Source organism: Cariama cristata, unplaced genomic scaffold, assembly GCF_000690535.1.
Source record: "Cariama cristata isolate BGI_N322 unplaced genomic scaffold, ASM69053v1 scaffold7523, whole genome shotgun sequence".
Classification (NCBI taxonomy): Eukaryota; Metazoa; Chordata; class Aves; order Cariamiformes; family Cariamidae; genus Cariama; species Cariama cristata.
In genome coordinates, this window is record NW_009608916.1 from 28835 (window position 1) to 47004 (window position 18170).

General features: G+C 42.0%; 1 protein-coding gene across 1 annotated transcript in view; it reads right to left on the minus strand.

Annotated features, from left to right (window-relative positions):
* Positions 1 to 18170, minus strand: part of TENM4 (teneurin transmembrane protein 4) — a gene marked incomplete at its 3' end in the record, with an annotated part of 106595 nt that overhangs the window by 21749 nt on the left and 66676 nt on the right. The window contains exons 11-12 of the mRNA XM_009697332.1: positions 11719 to 11873; positions 7167 to 8044 (exon numbers count right to left, since the gene is read on the minus strand). Coding sequence (XP_009695634.1) covers positions 7167 to 8044; positions 11719 to 11873 — 1033 coding nt within the window. The remainder of the gene's footprint in view (positions 1 to 7166; positions 8045 to 11718; positions 11874 to 18170) is intronic.

The window sequence follows — 18170 nt, forward strand, 5'->3', positions numbered from 1 at the left end:
CACACATTTTTCTTTTTAAGTCAAAATGACTAAGTACGATACACATAATTTACATGGTTTCATTTTTATAGCTGGACAAAACTCACACAACAGGGGATAACTTCATCAAGAGCAAGGACTTCCATTTGGGACTTTTATCCTGAGAGGCAAGGCTCTTTTTGGGCCAGAATAGTCTGAAATGGTGTGCTGGAATTGGTTGAAGATGTCTGCATATGTACATTAGACTTTTGGCACCTCCTTAGTCACCCCATTAGCCCCCGTCAGAAGTAACCGGGACCATCTGTTTTTTCTGCATTTGCAAAAGTTGCTGCACCTCTGCCCAGCAGCGAGGCAGGGACCTTCCAAGAACTCTCTTTGGGGGTGACAGCTCCCCTATTTGCAGCTGCAAGGAGGTCACGCCTTACAAAGGCAGAAATGTGAGAAGGTAGCACAATTAGACTGTTGCCATTTTTATTATTATTTTTAATTGGTGGCAGATGAAGTGTAAAACACTCACGTCCAGACAAAAAACTCCTTTTAGCACTGTGGTGGCAATGCAAAAGGAGGTGCGGGAAGCCAGTTAGCATGGACACACAGAGTGTTTCCCTCTTGGCAAGCAGTTCCTTTTCTTTTTTTTGCTCAGGACTGGAGCATTTCCCCCTTTTTCCTTGATTTAGATCACACAGCACATACCTGATATCATCTATCACATACCCACAGTCTCCCAGAACGCATCACCTTGAAGGCTTGCACATCCCAAACAGACAGTGTGCTTAACAAGTTAAATGAGTCGGTTCCTTCTACCTCTGCTTTCAGCCCCATAAAAGCACTTATAGGGCAATCCTCTGCTCGGAGAGGAAGGCTAAGTGACTGGCTCTTATGTAGCTGCAGGTGTGCCCTGGTATTTGCAGTAAGATAAATCTCTCCCAGTCACCTCATTTTGCAGCTAAGCTGCCTAGGCCTGTTTCCACAGTCCCGGGATTTAGGGGTGGGCCAGTTTTCATCACAGCCTAAGACTTCTGTGTTCTCCAAATGCTCTGAAAGCACCAGAATTAAGGAAATACTGAAACACGGGAGTGCACATAGCAGCCACTCTGAGCAACGAATTCATCACCTGCTAACACAGCTGCTGCCTCCCATTCAAACCTGCTATAAAGGCTTGGCACTTACAATTACAGTGACAATTATTAGGCCAGCAAAGGAAGCCCTTGCCATCCATTCCCAATTGGAAACTTATTTAGCTAAGGTTCAATGCACAGAATTAAAATGGTATTTGGTGCTTATGAGGCCTAATTGTTAGCTTGTAAACATTCAGAGCTTTCATTTATCACATTACCGTTGTGTAGAGACCTGGACCTTGGGAATTAAAGAGAGCATCCTAAGTACCGTCTATTCAGAAATCAATTCCTTGGCTGAGTCTCTGGGTTTCCTCATTTGAGCTTTTTCACATTTCATCAGCCTTTTAAAACTACAAGTCAAATAGATTGGAAAAAATTCACTATAATAATATTGCATTTAATGCCAAAGCGTCCTAACGTACTTTGCAAACTATATTTTGCGTGCAATTATACAGACATGCACCCGCCGCCTCTGAACAAGCTGGCCTCTTCACAATCTTTCAAACAACATTAAACACAACATTAAAAATAAATCTATAACAGGCAAACCAATACTACTCCAATACGCATGAAGGCAAGTCCTCTCCCTAATGACACAAGGCCAGGTTGCAGCCACTGTCTGCAGCATTTTCTGACTGCCCAAACGAGACGAGGAAGATCTCTCTCTCTCTAGCTTTTATGAGACTCATAATTCCCTTGGTTCTCAACTAAACTCTGACACCAGGCATTCATTTCAGGCCAGGCCAATGGCTCAAAACATGATGTCACTACTTAGTGAGAGTACTGGAGAAGTATTATTTTATCATGCCACTTACCAGCGTTTCACTGTAACTAATTCAGAGGAACAATGATGAGAATCAAAGATGTTTCTTGTACTCCAGTCTGCTGCAGGAGCAGAAAGAGACCCTTGCTTGAACTACTGTAAACCAAGGATGCCACCAAATCCCATAAAACTCAGTGTATGACCTGAGATATCATCAGGTGATAAAGGGATGTTATTAATGCAGTAAGCTAGCTTTTCTCTGAGTCAAGAGGTTGCTGCTCCTCTAAAGGTAATAAGCATTATTTATCTCTGTTTTTGACTAAAAGAGAAAAAAATTCAAAGTCTTTATGCCAACTGTAGGGCAGACTGAGTCTGCATCTCACTGTGGGGTAGATGCTGACCATGATGCCCAGTTCTGGTACCCCAGTCACCCAGACCAGGGCATTGGCTGGAGCACCAAACACTGCTGGTGCTGGGGTGGGACCTCCGCTGAGTCCTGGGAGTCATTGGGAAGCCATCCAAGGTCCTCAGTCCAGCTGGCTTCCTACCTTCCACCCATTACCATGTGCGAGGTTTGGCAGAGTTTGGTTCTCTGTAAAACAGCAAACTACGTTATGGGTCAAAGCTCCCCTTACCACCCATCTGAAGATTTGGCTCCACAAGATCCTTTGCCCTCCAGGCAGCCATGAGCCACTTCTTGGGCAGTCCGTGAAAGGGTTTTGAATTTCTGGGCTTGGCCACAGTGATGTGTAAGTATTTCATTATGTATAGGAGGAGGTGACCTTAGAAACTAATTGGGCACACAAAGGACCTAAGCAAAAGAGCTTCATCTGGGTTAAATAATGCATAAAAGGTTTGACTTTGGCTCACAGGGAAATTGAATTAACGTACAGTGATACCATCTCAATGAGCTAATCAAGATAATTGCAGTATTCTTGATTTAAACAAATACATTAATAAGAATTTCCGGATTGTGAAGCAGACAAACAGCAACTGGTAAGAAACTTTGTAAAGGCTGGTAGCAATTTTTTCAGGTCAAGTGAAAAAGCAGCAACAACAAAGAAGCAAGTAGACACACAGCATCCTTTGTCTTTGACTTGAGGGGTTGAACAACAAGAAGCTGTTCCCCTGGCAGAGAGTTTCCAGACCATCTTCCTTTCCTTCTGATTATCACTGTCACAGGTTCAATGGGAAGGCAAGTCTTTAATCCAGTTACAGGACAAGCTGAGCTGCATTGCGTTAATTGACAGCAAATGTCAAGCCCTCTGCTGAGGCAGAGAAGGTCTATATAATGCTAAAAACCTCAAAGAAGTCCTAGGTGGGCCTTTGGGGACAGGCTAATTACTGCAGGGAGCTAAGTTTCACTCTCAAAGGAAAGGGAAACTGCACACCATTATATACTGAACCTTACTCAGCGCTAAACCCAATAAAGCAGGATTGTTACAGCAGGCTTTGGTGTAGGATGTGTGAAGGGAAGAGCTGTGAGTGCTGTGAGCAAGTCTGCCACCGCCTGAAGACAGCACCTGTCTCCTTCCCCCACAGAAATGAAGGGACAACGTGCCAGCCCGGCTTGAACCCTTGGAGGACCTGAGTTCCCTGATGTGCCCTGGAGATAGACCTCCTCCAGTACTGCATCAACGTATCCTGCCTCCTTCTCTCCTCTCCAGAGTCACACCGACGTGCCCCTGTATCACAGCTCTTTGCAGCCTTACCATAAAGGCTGAGAAATGCCCTGGTAAGAGCAACAACTGAAGGAGAACCAGAGATGCTGGATATGTACACATGTAGCGTTGCCACTCTTGCAACACCATTGCTCTTTCATGTTGGGTGTCTGGTTGATGGTCCTCTGTAGACGGTCAGGAAAAGGTAAATCTTATAAGGATGTCCTTCATGGGGCCGCTGGTGCAGAGTAAACTTGCCAGCTGAATTTACATTTACTCTTAAATTTTTAAACAGTGGTGTCCAGCTTGCCCACACCTATAAACAATTATTATGTGCTGTGAGAAACATGAAGCTTTTCCTCAAAGTCAGATTTGATGTCTTCATTTCCTTGGCCACAAGCAAAACAGAAATATGGACTTCACCTTCCCCCTCAGCCAGGACTGCAAACTCCTCAGAGCACCTTTCAGCTGCTCATGATCACAGGATTTCTCTAAATCACTTAAACTTCCCCAATGGAAATCTCCTGATGTTCTGACACCGGCTTTGCTTTCCAGCCCCTTACCCTTCTCAAGCCTTTCTCTGCTAGATTAAGAGTCCCTCTGTAGGTGACAGTTTTGTGCTGACATGCTATGATCTAGACACTTCCCAGTCTTCTTCACGTTAAGATAAATAGATCAAGTCATCTTAGTTCTCCAGCATAAAGCACTTTCTCCCCACAAATGCATTTTTGTAGTGTTTTTCTGCACAGCCTTCAATTTTCACTGTCCTTCCTAACCTGCAAACATCAGAACTGATGGTATTAGTGTCATCAATGCTGCACAGGGATAAAATCCGCTTCCTACTACTCACTACAAGTAGAGTGGGATGAGTAAGCGTATTCATTTTGTTTGTCCATCCAAGCAACAAGTTAGACAGATTTGCTATGGAATTATGGCAAGGATCACATTGAATGAGTGGATGCTTTGCTCCCTACAACCTCTGAGAGTCAATGCTCAACCCAGTTCTTTAGATAAGGTCTGTTACATGTGCACCCTGGCATCAGGCTGTGTAAGAACACACTTTGTTTAAATGAAACGTACCTTATCAAGCAAGCTAAGCGTCTCACCGTTATTTACTAATCTTCTAATTTTATCAGTCTGATTTTACATTCTTTCCAAGATTACGCACGCAAAACCTTGGTAGAATCAATCCCTGCCAACTGACCTGAAATAACTGCACTGGGTGATTCCCTGTTGCTGATTACCTTCTGAGAGCTATCGCAGAGCAAGTTCTTGAGCCATTTGATACATACTTTTCACAGCTGAGAAGAAGAGCAGACTGATCTGCTCTCCAAGTCCTCAGTGGACAGGTTAGGATAGGATCAGATAGGGTAGGATAGGACAGGACAGGACAGGATAGGATGAGGAGTGACAGTCTCCCATGCAAGCAAGGAAGATTTAGACTGAGCGTATGAAAAATCTTTCTAACAATAAGATAGGTAAATATGCTGTTATCACTAGCACTATTTATGAGTAACTTAGATGACTTTGATAGGAACCATTTGGCCAAATTGTAGACATCTGCAATGTAAACATCTGTATCTGAGCTAATCATTCTGGACTACCTTTACAGAGAGAAACTTTCGAATACAACTCGTCTCGTCTCATCTCATCCTAAAGCAGAGAGCTGACATAACTCCTGAGAAACTCACCTTGAAAGTGCCTGTTTCTCTCCATTGCCTACAAAGGGAAGCTGAGGTAACTAATTAAAATGTAGACTTTTACCCTGTAGTTTTAGAAAGTTGCATCAGAATCTGTCAGGAACAGTTAAATAGAGGTAACTGATCACAGGTTTGGATGAGATATCTCTGAAGACACATTCCCAATTCCATTTTCAGTGATGCTGTGCTATCATATAGTGCTGACTTGCTCTAGTCAAGATTGCCATAGTCTAACCACTGGAGAATACTGTCTTCAATTTAGCTCTCAAAAGCTTTCTTATGACTGTTCTGAAGTGCATAAAAGGACCAGAACGATGACTTTCACAAATGCTCTGTTTTGCTGGATAGCAAGAAATAATAGATCACTGTTATAAATACATCCACAGAGTAAGTTGGATTTTAGCTTCTGTCTCATTTTATCTCCTTTATATTTTCAGTCACATTTTTAAATAAAAGATTATGTTTGAGATATAAATCTGACCATTATTAGCTGTAATGTTTAGTTTGCTTCACTGTCTGCAGCTACATCTGTTTTCAAGCACAGGAACTATTAGGTTCTTTGCAAAAAGAAAATATCTCCTTGATTTAGCACAGTGGTCCTGACAATATAGCAGGCTTCCACTCCTATAGAGAAAAACACCCCATCTTTCCTCCCTAAAGCCTCCCCCCAAGCAAATTCAATGTAAAAGACGGAAGGGTATTTACTTTGATTCACTGAGGAATATTGCTATAGTAATTGCAAGCAGAACATTGATGGAATGCAAATAACCTTTCAAAAGATTCATCACAGAGTTTTCATCAGGGTTTTTTTTTTGAGGCAGGAGCAGTAATAGTGAGTATCAAGCAAAGAAATTTGAAGCTGGGCCTGGAACATTTTAAAGAAAGAACCAAAGCAACTGTTTGTCTAACATGAATATGTGGGTTTAGCAGCTTTCCTTCTCTGAGTCTCTTTTTTGTACAATTTTTTTTTCTTTGTAATCTTGGGAACTGTCTATTCTAGCCAAATTGGACTCTTACGGTGGTTCTATTACTATAGTAGTTGAACAATTCCATGTAACCATTCAAACCATATGGGAAATTATGCCCTAAAAGGAGCGTTTCAAAGAGGCTAGACTTGAAAATAAAAATGAAACTAAGGAAGAGAGAGGGGAAAGGGTCCTCAACAGCAGGATGAATTTGCAGACCATCTTTCTTGATGCCTTCCATTCAATTATCTATCTTTTTCCTATTTGATATGAGAAATGTGTTGTCTTCATGGTATTTATAAGCAGGGAATTGCTAACAGTAATACAAAAAGAAGTACAAACCTTCAAGTCACTGCCATCTCTGAGTTTTTCAATGCATCCTGTCTTCTCTCTGCTCAAAAAACTCTCTGGGGCAGGGATGGTCTTGAACAGTTCTGAGACTATTTTTAAAGCTTAGTGGGGACAATTACAACAATAGAAACCATGCAGGCCATTAATTACAGAATTGTTTTCTGAGCAAGCTGTCATTAGTCATTGCCAGTTGTCATTCTACATCAGTCATTTCAAACAAGCTCAAAAAAGACACTGCAGCATAGGAAGTAGGTGAAAAGCTGCGAAAAAGAGGATCTGATGGAACTTTCACACTTCCAAGGCTTTCAAAGCCAAGAAAAATTCTCTGACATGCAACCTAAATCCCCAGTCCCAACTACAGTTAAGGAGAACCAGGTGTCCAAATTACTTAGCTGATTTAGGAAAAACTCAGCTGAAACTCTGTCTGAATCTTGACTTGGTAGAGAGAGCTTAGTCAAACTCTAATGCACTTACTTCCAGTATTTAGTGTTTGTGTGAGATCAAATATTCTCTGTTCTGGCCACTTTATTTGGACAATAATTCTGCACAGGGAATTAAATTCTATCAACCTTGCGTGGTTCACAGAACACAGAATGAAGTCAGCAGCACGATATTAATAATATACTTACTCATAAAATGTTGTCCAACCATTTTCATTGCTTTTAGTGGCGAGGAGACCGGAGTTACCATGGTACGTCATCATGGCCACTTCATGCCCCTGTGTTGTTACACTCTTGAGCGCACTGTTGGTACCAATTGTCACCCAGTAGACTTGGCCATCGGGCACCACCAGCCAGAGGGGCATCCCCGTGGAATCTCTTCGGATATTGACTAAGTTACCATTATTATCAGTGATCAGGGTTATATCTCCATCTCCGGAATAAGTAAAATTGTAAAGATAATCTCCAGTGGTAAGGCTCTGAGTATAAAGGTGCTTACCACTGGTGTCAAACAAATAGAGTTCTTGGTCTATGGGTGAGGATAACTCATATAGGTTTTGTGTATTGAGGAATGGTTTGTTTTTCCGAATAAAGCGGATTCGGATATTTCCCAGATCAGCGACATACAGCTCCCCATCTGCACACACTGCAAGGGAGGATGGCGCGTTGAGTTTGGCATCCTTGGCATAGCCATCGTCCCCTGAGAAGCAGTCACAGTTAGCATCGTTCTTGCAGTCACAGCTGCTTGGTGCACCGGCAACGAGAGAAATCTCTCCATTGGTGGTGACCTGCCTGATGCGGTTGATCTTTTTTTCATCGGTCTCAGCAATATACAGGACCCCGTTATGTGAGACGGCCAGGGCGGTAGCAGACTCCAGCGTGGCGTGGATTGCCACTTTACTAAGGAGAAAGTGATCCATGCCCGGCACCTGGCAATGCATGGGCCTCCCCGCCACGATGCGCACTTGGTGGTTCTCAGATATCTGTAACACAACGTTATTGTCGAGGACGTAGAGTGAATTATCCATCGGACTGACTGCCAGATCTGTGGGCCATTCTAGACGAACCTTAATGGTAAAACAACACAAGGAAATTATTATAGCAAGACCTTTTTTCACTACGTGATTGCTATAAATCAATTGCAATGAGGATGTTTCAGCATGGATTAAAGGGAGAAAAGGTAAAAGAAACACAACTAATTATTACTACTTGATATGGTGGCCATAGAGGACAGAACCCTGGTGTGAGTGAGGAGGTTTAGCTCCCGGTCACATGAAGCAGACATATGTGGACACTCGCGCTCTGCATTGCAGCAGTGGTGGGAGCAGGGCGATGGACAGAGGCAGACCCTCTTCAGCCCTTGCGCTGCACCATGGCTTCTCTCTGCTTCTCCACCTTGGTGTGAGGTGTCAGGGACTGTGGGAGGGGCATCAGCACCCAGGGAACGTAGCAGTAAACAAGAAGATCCAGAGATTTAAGGGGGATTTCCCGTCGTCAAGCAATCCTACGCTTTTTGAATTGATGGAGCCTAGACTTGATAGCAGAGACCCGGGGCTGGGAATTTTGTTGTGTGAAGTGAGATGAAATCAGTCAAACAAAACAATGATCCTTTTACTAAAGGATTTTCCAGACAAGTGGCCGAGCTCCTCTGGGTAAATGACAAGGAGGGATAGACACAAAACTGGCAGCTGTGTCAGCATGTGTCTATGTCTAAGTTATAACTACGGATTTTCTGCTTGATGCTGCAAAAATGCAAAACAGCAATTCACAAGAAATTCAGGCAATTTCAATCCGTGGAATAAAATACTTGTGTCTTCATAGTGGTTTTCACATTTTTTTTAGCATAATGGAAGAATGAGTTCAAGTACTAGTGACACATCACAGTTCTACGCTGATAATCCACATACACAAATAAACTGAAAAAGTGACTGGTAACACCACAAGTGAGTGAGCACTAGAAAGTCTCTATTTCTATCTGTACGCCTGCAATATGCTGTTTTTTCAAGTGAGTCAACTCTTTTACTTGCCAAACCTAAGAAATCTTTACCAACAGAATTCAGGGTAATTTAATTTTTTATATAAAGAACTGTAAGGTGTGCATTTTTTTTAAATTATTTTATTTTACTTCAAGTTTATACAGAAAAAAAGTCAACGTTGTGCTGATGGAAACCAACCAATGCTTAAATGTTTTCCTAATGATGCATCTTCCCCATAGCAGAGATGTGAAGGGTGATTAGAAACGAACAACTATGAAGAATGCTCTTGGTCACCTCCAGCCAGGCTTTTAAATAGATTTTCAACTAGTTAGAAAGAATGGCTGTTCTGGTTGTATACGCCCTTTCAGGAAACTCTAAGTTAGAGCAGATGGACTTGGTATCTAGTGGTTAACTGAGAAACTGGCCACTTTTTGCCATTCTCCCTGCACCCGTGTGTTTTTTCCTCTGTACACAACTGCATGGTGTGCCGTAATGGAGAGCTCTGGGATCTGGGCACACTCAAGGCTGTGCAGTTCCAGGATCTCCCTGTTCCTTTGTTTTAAACCTTCCTTTCCTACCATCCACCTCAGTTGCTGATTCTTCTCATTTGTCTCAGGTGACCAAGTTTAGGGTGTACTTTGCATCCATAAGGTAGCAACCTTATTGGAAGGAGAAGGAGTAGATGCCAGCAGGCTCAGGTCCAGCAAACCATCTCTCACTGTGGTTTTATTTAAAACGAAACAAGAAGAGACCAGGTAAGATCTAGAGGAACACAGGAGATTCCTGTTTTTAAAGCCTGTAGTCGAACGTCTCTGCCACAGCCATGCTGAACTTTTGATGTTTCTATTAATGTTTAAATCTCTTTTCAACTTTTTTTTTTTTTGTTTTAAAGAGCACCAGATGCAAGGTATTTAGTTCATTGAGCCTTCTAATGGCTGGGCTTGTGAAGCTTATTTTCATGGCTAAGCAGCGTGCTGAGCTCTGTTTACTGTGGTTCTCTGTTTGCACAATCTCCTTCCTTTTCTCAGCTCCTGGCCTATTTTAACCCTTCTTGTAGTAAAACATTATAGCCTGTGGTTTTCTCTTTAATAATGCATGCCTCCATCCCTTCCAGTGGTCTTTAAGCTCCACAGCCTTGAGTTAGCATCGAAAGCAGAGTTTATTTTGAACTGACAAGGGAATTTTCAGTTTCTTAAAAACCATTCCTTGTCAACATTGGCAGCTAAATATTTCATGTCTTCATGTCCCAGGGAGCCTCAGGGACCTGACAGAAAAGACCCTTCTAGCCACCGTAAATGATGAAAAGCTACTTCCCAAGCTGGGTTTCTTTTGCCTGGTTTGGGTTGCTTTTTTTTAAAATGAAACTTGCCTTCAGTTGTTTGTCCAGAACAGTAGTGGTTAATCTGCCCATCACAATACTGGTTAATCTAAAAATGGCTCCTGTCATTTTATGAAGGGAAAAAAAAAGTCTTCAGCTGATACATTTTAGCTCATCTCAGAGGGGTTTAAACATGACATTGGCATACATATAAGCCACATAACCTGCAAGAAAATAATTTTAAAAGCCTGAATCCACAATGGTCTTGTGGTAACTGCCCCTGAAATTCAGATAAAGAAAAAACTATGCCTGTAAGATGAGAAACATACTACAAGATGGCCTTTAACCAGCAAATTTGCTTCTATAGAAGGCATGAGAGCTTTTAAACTCATAATTTCAGGTTGTTCATAAATTGAGGACAGTGGGAACCAGTTGCAAAGAAGCAAGAATAATCTTTTCAAATTAGAGGGAAAACTAAGAAGAACAGATTCCATATGGGGGCACAGAAATTATCTAGGTAGTTACAAAAAGGAAACCCCATTGACATCTATTGTGGCTGAATAACAGTACTTAGCCCTCCAGCTATGATCCATATTTTCATAGGAGAGAGCAACATTCCTGTAGCCAGGCAAACAACAAGTGGCACAAAGGTTTCAAAGGACACTATCTCTAAGCTGGCACAATTTGACAGGTTGGCCAGTGCCCCACAAAATTGAGTGCTGGGCTGTAAAAAAATTTCTCTTCTGCGCCATCCAGAAGTAAAGCAATAATCACATGGAGATTTCTTTTTCTCTCTTTTTTTTTTTTTTTTTTTTCCTCTCCACCTTTAAGCGGCAGGACTTAAGAGCCCAGCATGATGGTAGCTGCAACCAATTTGCAATCTGATGCAATTCAAGATTCTCATTTTCCTGCTGTTGCTAGTTTTGGCACCACAGCCTCCAATCAGTATTTCCTACATGTTAATTTGATTCCAGTCTAAAATTGTACTGGGCCAAACTAGGATGAGGGGAAGCAAAGAAAAAAAACATGGTTAGCTAAGTTGTTATAACAGAGCATGGCATATAGCCCTACTAAAATGAGTACTGCTGCCTAGTCTTTTTAGTTTAAAGCAACTAATTTATTGAGAAATGAGCCTAATGAAACCTGCCTTCCCAGGAATCTGTGTCTCCCAGTTGATGGGAGTTCTGAAAGAAGTCTCTTCTGTGGCTGGGAAATCTTTAAAATCTCACTCCCCAAAACCTCTGAGTTAGGTCAATTAGGTCTTTCCTTCAGTCTTTACACGATCATTCTTTTTGAACTAGTCATTTTCATAACATAAAATATGTAGAGATGTAATTGTCCTTGAGCCCTTACCTCTTTGTCAAACCTGGGGAGGCACACAGACATGCAGACAGGGTGAGGACATAGGCTTCTATTCTGTAGAAACCCAACCAAAACATTGTCTTACCTGAGAAATGTCCATGACAGAGTCACAGCTGAGAGGCCGAGCAGATGTCAAGTCATTGGAACCTAACACAGTTGAGATGATCCCATTCTGATCAATCCGCCTGATCATAGTGCCGTCCACAAAGTAAATCAGCCCAAACTTGTCCACGGTGATGCCTGGGGAGGAGAAAAGCAAGACAGTCAGAAAGTAACGGCAACCTAACAGTTATGAGATGAATAGAAGATAGTTTCTGGTTTGACACTCCTGAAAGAGTAAGACTGCTAGTTTGGTTGGGAGCAATATATTTTATGGCATTTCAAAGGGATGTGACAGTTGATACATGGCAGCCCTGGTTATGAGGAGCTTTGAACTGGTGCCATTCCACAGAAGGCACGTGCAACTGGCATGTGATGCAACTTAGAAATCCCTGCTCACTTCTGGAAAAGGACATGGCACTTAGTGAACTGCTGAAAGGAAAAGGTTTTGTAATAACGATGTGTCTTGCATGTTCAGAAACATGGCGTTATTGCTCCTGGTATGAATATTAAGCCATGTATGTGAAAATGTTACACTCATGAATCTTTCAGAAATGGCGATGAAAAAGGCTGCGAAAGATCCATCAAGTCAATCAAACTCCAGATGGATAAATGTGGAAAGGTTTTTCCTAGGATAATTCTACTACCCTATAGTATTTCACCCATTTCTGAACTCCGCTAGGTGATTCATTTCATTGTCCAAACCTCCTTTGTAGACATATTCCTGCCAGTGGATTTGAGGTCTGCTGACAACAGTTACAGACTGCTGATTCTCATTTCCTCACCTGCAGATATATGCCATTTCACCTCCCCGTAAAGCATCATTTCTCAAGTATTTGTTATGTTAGCACAACCTCCTTTAATCCTCTTTATCCCAAGCTAGGTATACTCTGCATCTTCCATCAGAGGATTTCATGGTGCTTTACACTTGCTAATTAGACCTCATAGCAGTCTGTGAGCGTGATCATCCCAATTTTACATATCAGGAAAATAACAGACAAAGCAATTTTCACAAGGTCACAGAGAAAGCCCATGACTAAGGCAGGAATAAGAAGTTAAGGGCCCCATTCACCTCTCTTTAATGTTAGTATAAATTAAAAATAACTCCACAGATAGTAATAGAGTCATCCATCTCATCTACCCTACGGTGGCAGAATGCTGCTCAGCATAATATTTGAGTGTCTTCAAGACACTCAAAGAATGTAAAGGAACAGTAAAAGAATGTAGAAGCCTGTAACATCCTTTTCTAAGCGAGTGATAATTCTGCTTGGAATATATGAATATATGAATATTAGGATCTTCCTGTTTGGTTTCTTTCTCTAGCAGGGCAGCAGTCGTTTGGCAAAAAGCAGGCATCTGCGTTGAGCATCCAAGCAAGTATCTGGAGCTTTTCCAATCAGTGGAGAGAAATACCTACTTCTAGGGTGCAATTCATATCACCCTAAAGCAGATATCCGTAAGAGGCTATATGACTCCTCCTAGAAACACCTTTTCCTCCCCACTGACTATAAAAGGAAACTACAGCAAATATCTCCAAAGGAAACATTTATACAGTAGACAGATAAAGATGGTGAGATGAATCCTCACTATCATGTTTTTTTGGCTGTCGTCATGGTGACAGAAATAATGAAAAATCTGTTTCGGATAGAAAGCTTTGAGAATGTTTCTGAGAAATGATCAGATCTTGTGTTTCTCCCAAATGCTGTTTTACAGCCAGATCCCCTTGTTTGAAACATTTACCCTCAGTCTTCATCCACTGTGAGCTATGCTGTGAAGTACAGATGCGGCAGTTCACAGATCAAAAATTTTAGACTTTCATGTAGCAGGGACTAATCCCCTGATTGCTTTGACAATTAAAATCATGGCTTTCAGCCAGCACTGTAACTATTGCATGGCCTGGAAGCCACAGGGGTGGATGATATGTGGAAAAACATATCATATTTGGTCAAACAGAAATCCACAGAAGATAATCTGGCCTAGAAGTAATGGCAAGAAAACCTCAAGACTAAGTCATTGTTTGAGAGAAAGAACAAACTTATCTGTTGAGCTGAGGTAAAGGAAGAGATTCAGACAGGGTTGCAACCTGTTGATTCAAAGTCAATTAGGAGTCAGGGAACCAATGTTTCAGATCACTGAGTTGAATGGGAGCTGTGTATTTTTGCTAGGAGGTAAAACCAGCATTTTCCTTAGTTCTTCACAGCATCTCCCTGCCTGAAGGGCATCATTTTGACCTGGATTAGATATTTGACCATCAGAGCAGTGAAGTTTCAGAATAGCCTCTAGGGCAGTGAGGAAAAAAATTACTTGCTGCTTTTAAGATGAAGTTCATTAATTTTGGAGGGGATTATATGGCAGGATTGCTGACATAATGGATGACAGGACTAAATGACCCAAAAGATTGCTCCTAGTCCTACATTCCAACACCTGTGTTTAATTCATGCCAAGATAGGACTGATGACTGATCTTTGCAGGATCATGAAACGAGAACCTCGAAGAGAAGCGGAAGGTACCTGTTGCACATCTGACTGCTATGGGAGAAGCCACCGCAGTGGTGGCCATTTATTCTCGCTATACAATATAAACACACCAGTTGTGTGTTAGCACTTTGTCAAAAACTTGCAGAGGTATCTGGTGGTATAAACATCAATATCTCACTCCTATCCGTGGCTTTCCGAAAGTTGTCTTTACCTGCTGTGAGATCTGTCAGCGTTGTGATCTAGTTGGTGCCCTGTTCAAAGAGTCATCCAGGATACTGGCACATGTCACCTGTCACTGGCATCTGCTGTTGAAGGTTACTGCTCCTCTAATTATTTTGCCCACTGAACGGCAAGTTCTTTAATATTTGTTGGTGTTTGCTTGACAACTAGGAATACAATTGAGCTTTTAAAGTGATATGGCAGACGTGCTTTTTCAGAAAAGGCACAATAGAAGGTTTAGTTGATCTTAATTGGTTTTTGTCAAACATAAGAGGCTCTTACCCATTCCTAGGTTCACAACGAGTATTTTTCAGGGTTCCTGTCCATTAGTTTGTGTGACAGGCCAAAAGCCAGTGAAGGGTGGCAGGCTGGATAATGTGATTTTAAATGAGGCAGAATTTTTTCTCTTAGCTAGTTCCATATGTATTGGATTGGACTTATCAGCAGCGTACGCTGACAGTTGCTCATGGTGTTCAGTCCTGAGGTCTGATGGCTGGTCTGATTAACCAGTTACAGTAATAATAATTTGTGTGTACTTTGGCTCTCAAGCCAGCTCTGATCAGTTGATAGAGCACAACTTAATTTTGCATTCCAGCTTAGACAAAGAGCGTGTACACTCGAGTAAGTTAAAGTGGGAAAGCAAAGTTGCCACTTGTCATCCTGTTCCAGGGCAATGGCATGTGTATGTGTTCTTATCACAGAGCACTACTCCGCTTATCCCTCTTTCAAGAAGGCTAAGCAATCTCAATTGCCTTGCATTTCCTAGGATGTTTTGCAGGGAAACATAGTTTGCAGTCTGTCAAAGCCCTAAATTCCCATTTGCACATGCCAAAGCCGTAAATTCCCATTTGCATATGCCCCTCACACAGCAACTGCTCCAATCCCTTCCTGACTTCAGCTGATTGTCTTGGAATCAAATCTAATTACAGAGAGAGCCCTGCTCTCCCACAAAGTGTCTTTGGATGGATGACTTCCGTGGAGAGGGAAAGAAAGATCTCACGGTTTCTTTACAGTAGATTGTAGAGGTTAGATTGGACATTTCTGTGTTTCTTTTCTGATAATGGCACAGTTCCAGTGCTGGGAGCTGGCTCCTGCAAATGGGCACAGAAATGGGTAATTCACATTATGCACGTACAGCCAAAGGCCTTGGCTTGCTTTGGCAGAAGGCTCCTCTCATGTTTCCATATGAACATAACGGAATTAAAGAGTTTCAGCATATAGCTCAAAGTTCAATCTCACAGTTACTGAGAGAAAACATCTGCTGCCACTACCCAGGTAGCGCTGCAGATCCAAACTAAGCTCTGAGATATGAAATGCGTACGTTATGAAATCATGCTGGCTCCTCTTGGATAGTTGGAGATCCCATAAGAAACAAGGGCTTGTAGCACCACGTGCATCACAGCAGTGAGTTGTGCTGATAGAAAGTTGTGACGCGATGACATTTGCTTGAAATGTCAGGACCTTGTAGCGTGAGGAGGTGACAGCACAACATTACGCTGCAAATAGCTACTGGGACACGGTGGGTTTATTCCAGAAGACAAACTGCTAAAAGTGATTGCATTGCACATGTAGCTCTACTTAGGAAAAAAAGGGCGGAAAAAAACCTTTTAAGTAAAAAAATAGGTGCTAAAGGAATCCAAATTTGGAGCTTTCTTGTCTGCCTGGATGCTGAATGACTGAGTGATAAAATGGCAGATGAAAATCAATGTCAATAAGTGCAGAGGAATTCACAGGGGAAGGAGTAAGCCTAACAACCCATATGCAATGACAAGCTATAAAATAGCCCACAGGAAAAAGATTTCAGAATTCCTGTGAAAAGTTTTCTGCAAAGATCAGCTTTGTGCTCTGCAGTGGTCAAGGAGGGAGCTAGAAGACAGCAATGCATTAGGAAAGGCACAGAGAGAAGAACAGAAAACAGTGTTCTGGCCTCAAAAAGATGACACTTTTTCACACTGTGGCTAAACAAATTGTGGAAATCATTAGCACAGGATGTCTGGAAGGACAAAACTAGGTGTTCAGGGAGATTTCTAGACCAATTGATGGTGGCATCTAAGCACAGGTCCAGGTGCAACCTCTTCAGAAAGTCCCCTAAAAGTCGATGGCTAGAATCTGCAGTGTTAGCAGGGAAAGACCACTCTGTCATTGCCATTTTCCCTACCTGTCTTCTCTGGTCACAGTAAGAGACAAAATATTTTGTTCAATCAGCCTCTGGTCTTCCCTGAAATGGCCCTTATATTATTATTTGACAATAAAAATGTTAACAGATTGTGGAGGGTTGAGTTTCTTCTTTCAATTCTGTCGAACTCGTGAACACTCAGTGAACAACTGAGATTTTGTTTACACATTCAGAGACACAGTGAAGGAAGCAATCTGTCCCCTAATTAATTACTTCTTTTTGTATTGTTTTTGTGGTGCTAAATGAATGAGATGCCCCTTCTCTTGCCATGTCCCTTTTGAAACCTTCTTCCTATTGTGTCAGACTTGTCACTGCAATCTCTCTTAATTGCAAGCTCCTCGGTAATTTCTCTGCCACAACATTTTCCCGAGGAGAACCACTGGTGAGTACTCCGATGAAAACAAATGCTCTGACAAGCTGGAGTTTTAATTTTTCTTTAGATTGCTTGTAGAAGAGGATCATTATTAGCAGATGATAATTAGAAAGTAGTAATACTTTAATTTGCAAGGATATATTGAAATTCATTAGCATCTGAAAGCATTGTTATGCTCTGTGGCAAATGAATTGGAAGTATCAAACTGGTTCCTAATAGTTATGATAAATACCCTGACCAAACAACTGCCACCACTATTGCATCTGTCCTGTATTTGTATAGTCTTCCTTTATCAGAGAAGCCAAAGACAGGGGAAGGGTGAAATTCCTGGGGTAGGTTCTATCCCTCCTAATGTCTTGTCTAAGCTGATCATCTAAAGGGAATTCTCTCTCCTTCAATGGAGACAGACAAGAACCTCTATCCAGAAGGTAGTTCAGAGAAATGTATTGATAGAATGAGGGATAATGGTTTTAAACTGGAAGAGGGTAGATTTAGATTGGATACAAGGAAGATTTTTTTTGTGACAAGGGTGGTGAGACACTGGAACAGGTTGCGCAGAGAAGTTGTGGATGTCTTATATTGGAAGTGTTCAAGGTCAAGTTGGATGGGGCTTTGAGCAACCTGGTCTGGTGGAAGGTGTCCCTGCCCATGGCAGGGATGTTGGAACAGGTGATCTTTGAAGGTCCCTTCCAACCCAAACCATCATGTGATTCTATGATTCTATGAAATTGTCCACTCTGAACTCATGGGAGGTGAGGTGGGAACTGGAAGTGATCAAAACTGTGGGGGAAAGGCTGCTGCCCAGAAAGTGGAGAACCATTCTGAACAGCGTTAGCTGCTGTGTGGACCTCATCCTTCAGGCTATCATCTCCAGGAGGAGTTCGGCACTCCCAGAATGTGGTGCATCCCACCTTGGACATGTGCACTGGCATAGAATGAACCACCTTCAGGGTACCAGTCTCTTTCCATCGAGAAGAGAGCCAAAAAATCTACTTAGACCAGATGCTTGGCTGGTCCAAGAGGCCAAAGGTAGATGCAAAAATATATGTTGACACCTCACGACTAATTCTCCAGTCTTTATGAATTGCTGTTTTTCATCTGGCAGGAGTGTATTCCCTCCATATTTTCCAGCAAGCTGCAAATATCAGCTAATTAAAACATATGGAAAGCGGAGACAAGACCTTGTTTCCCTA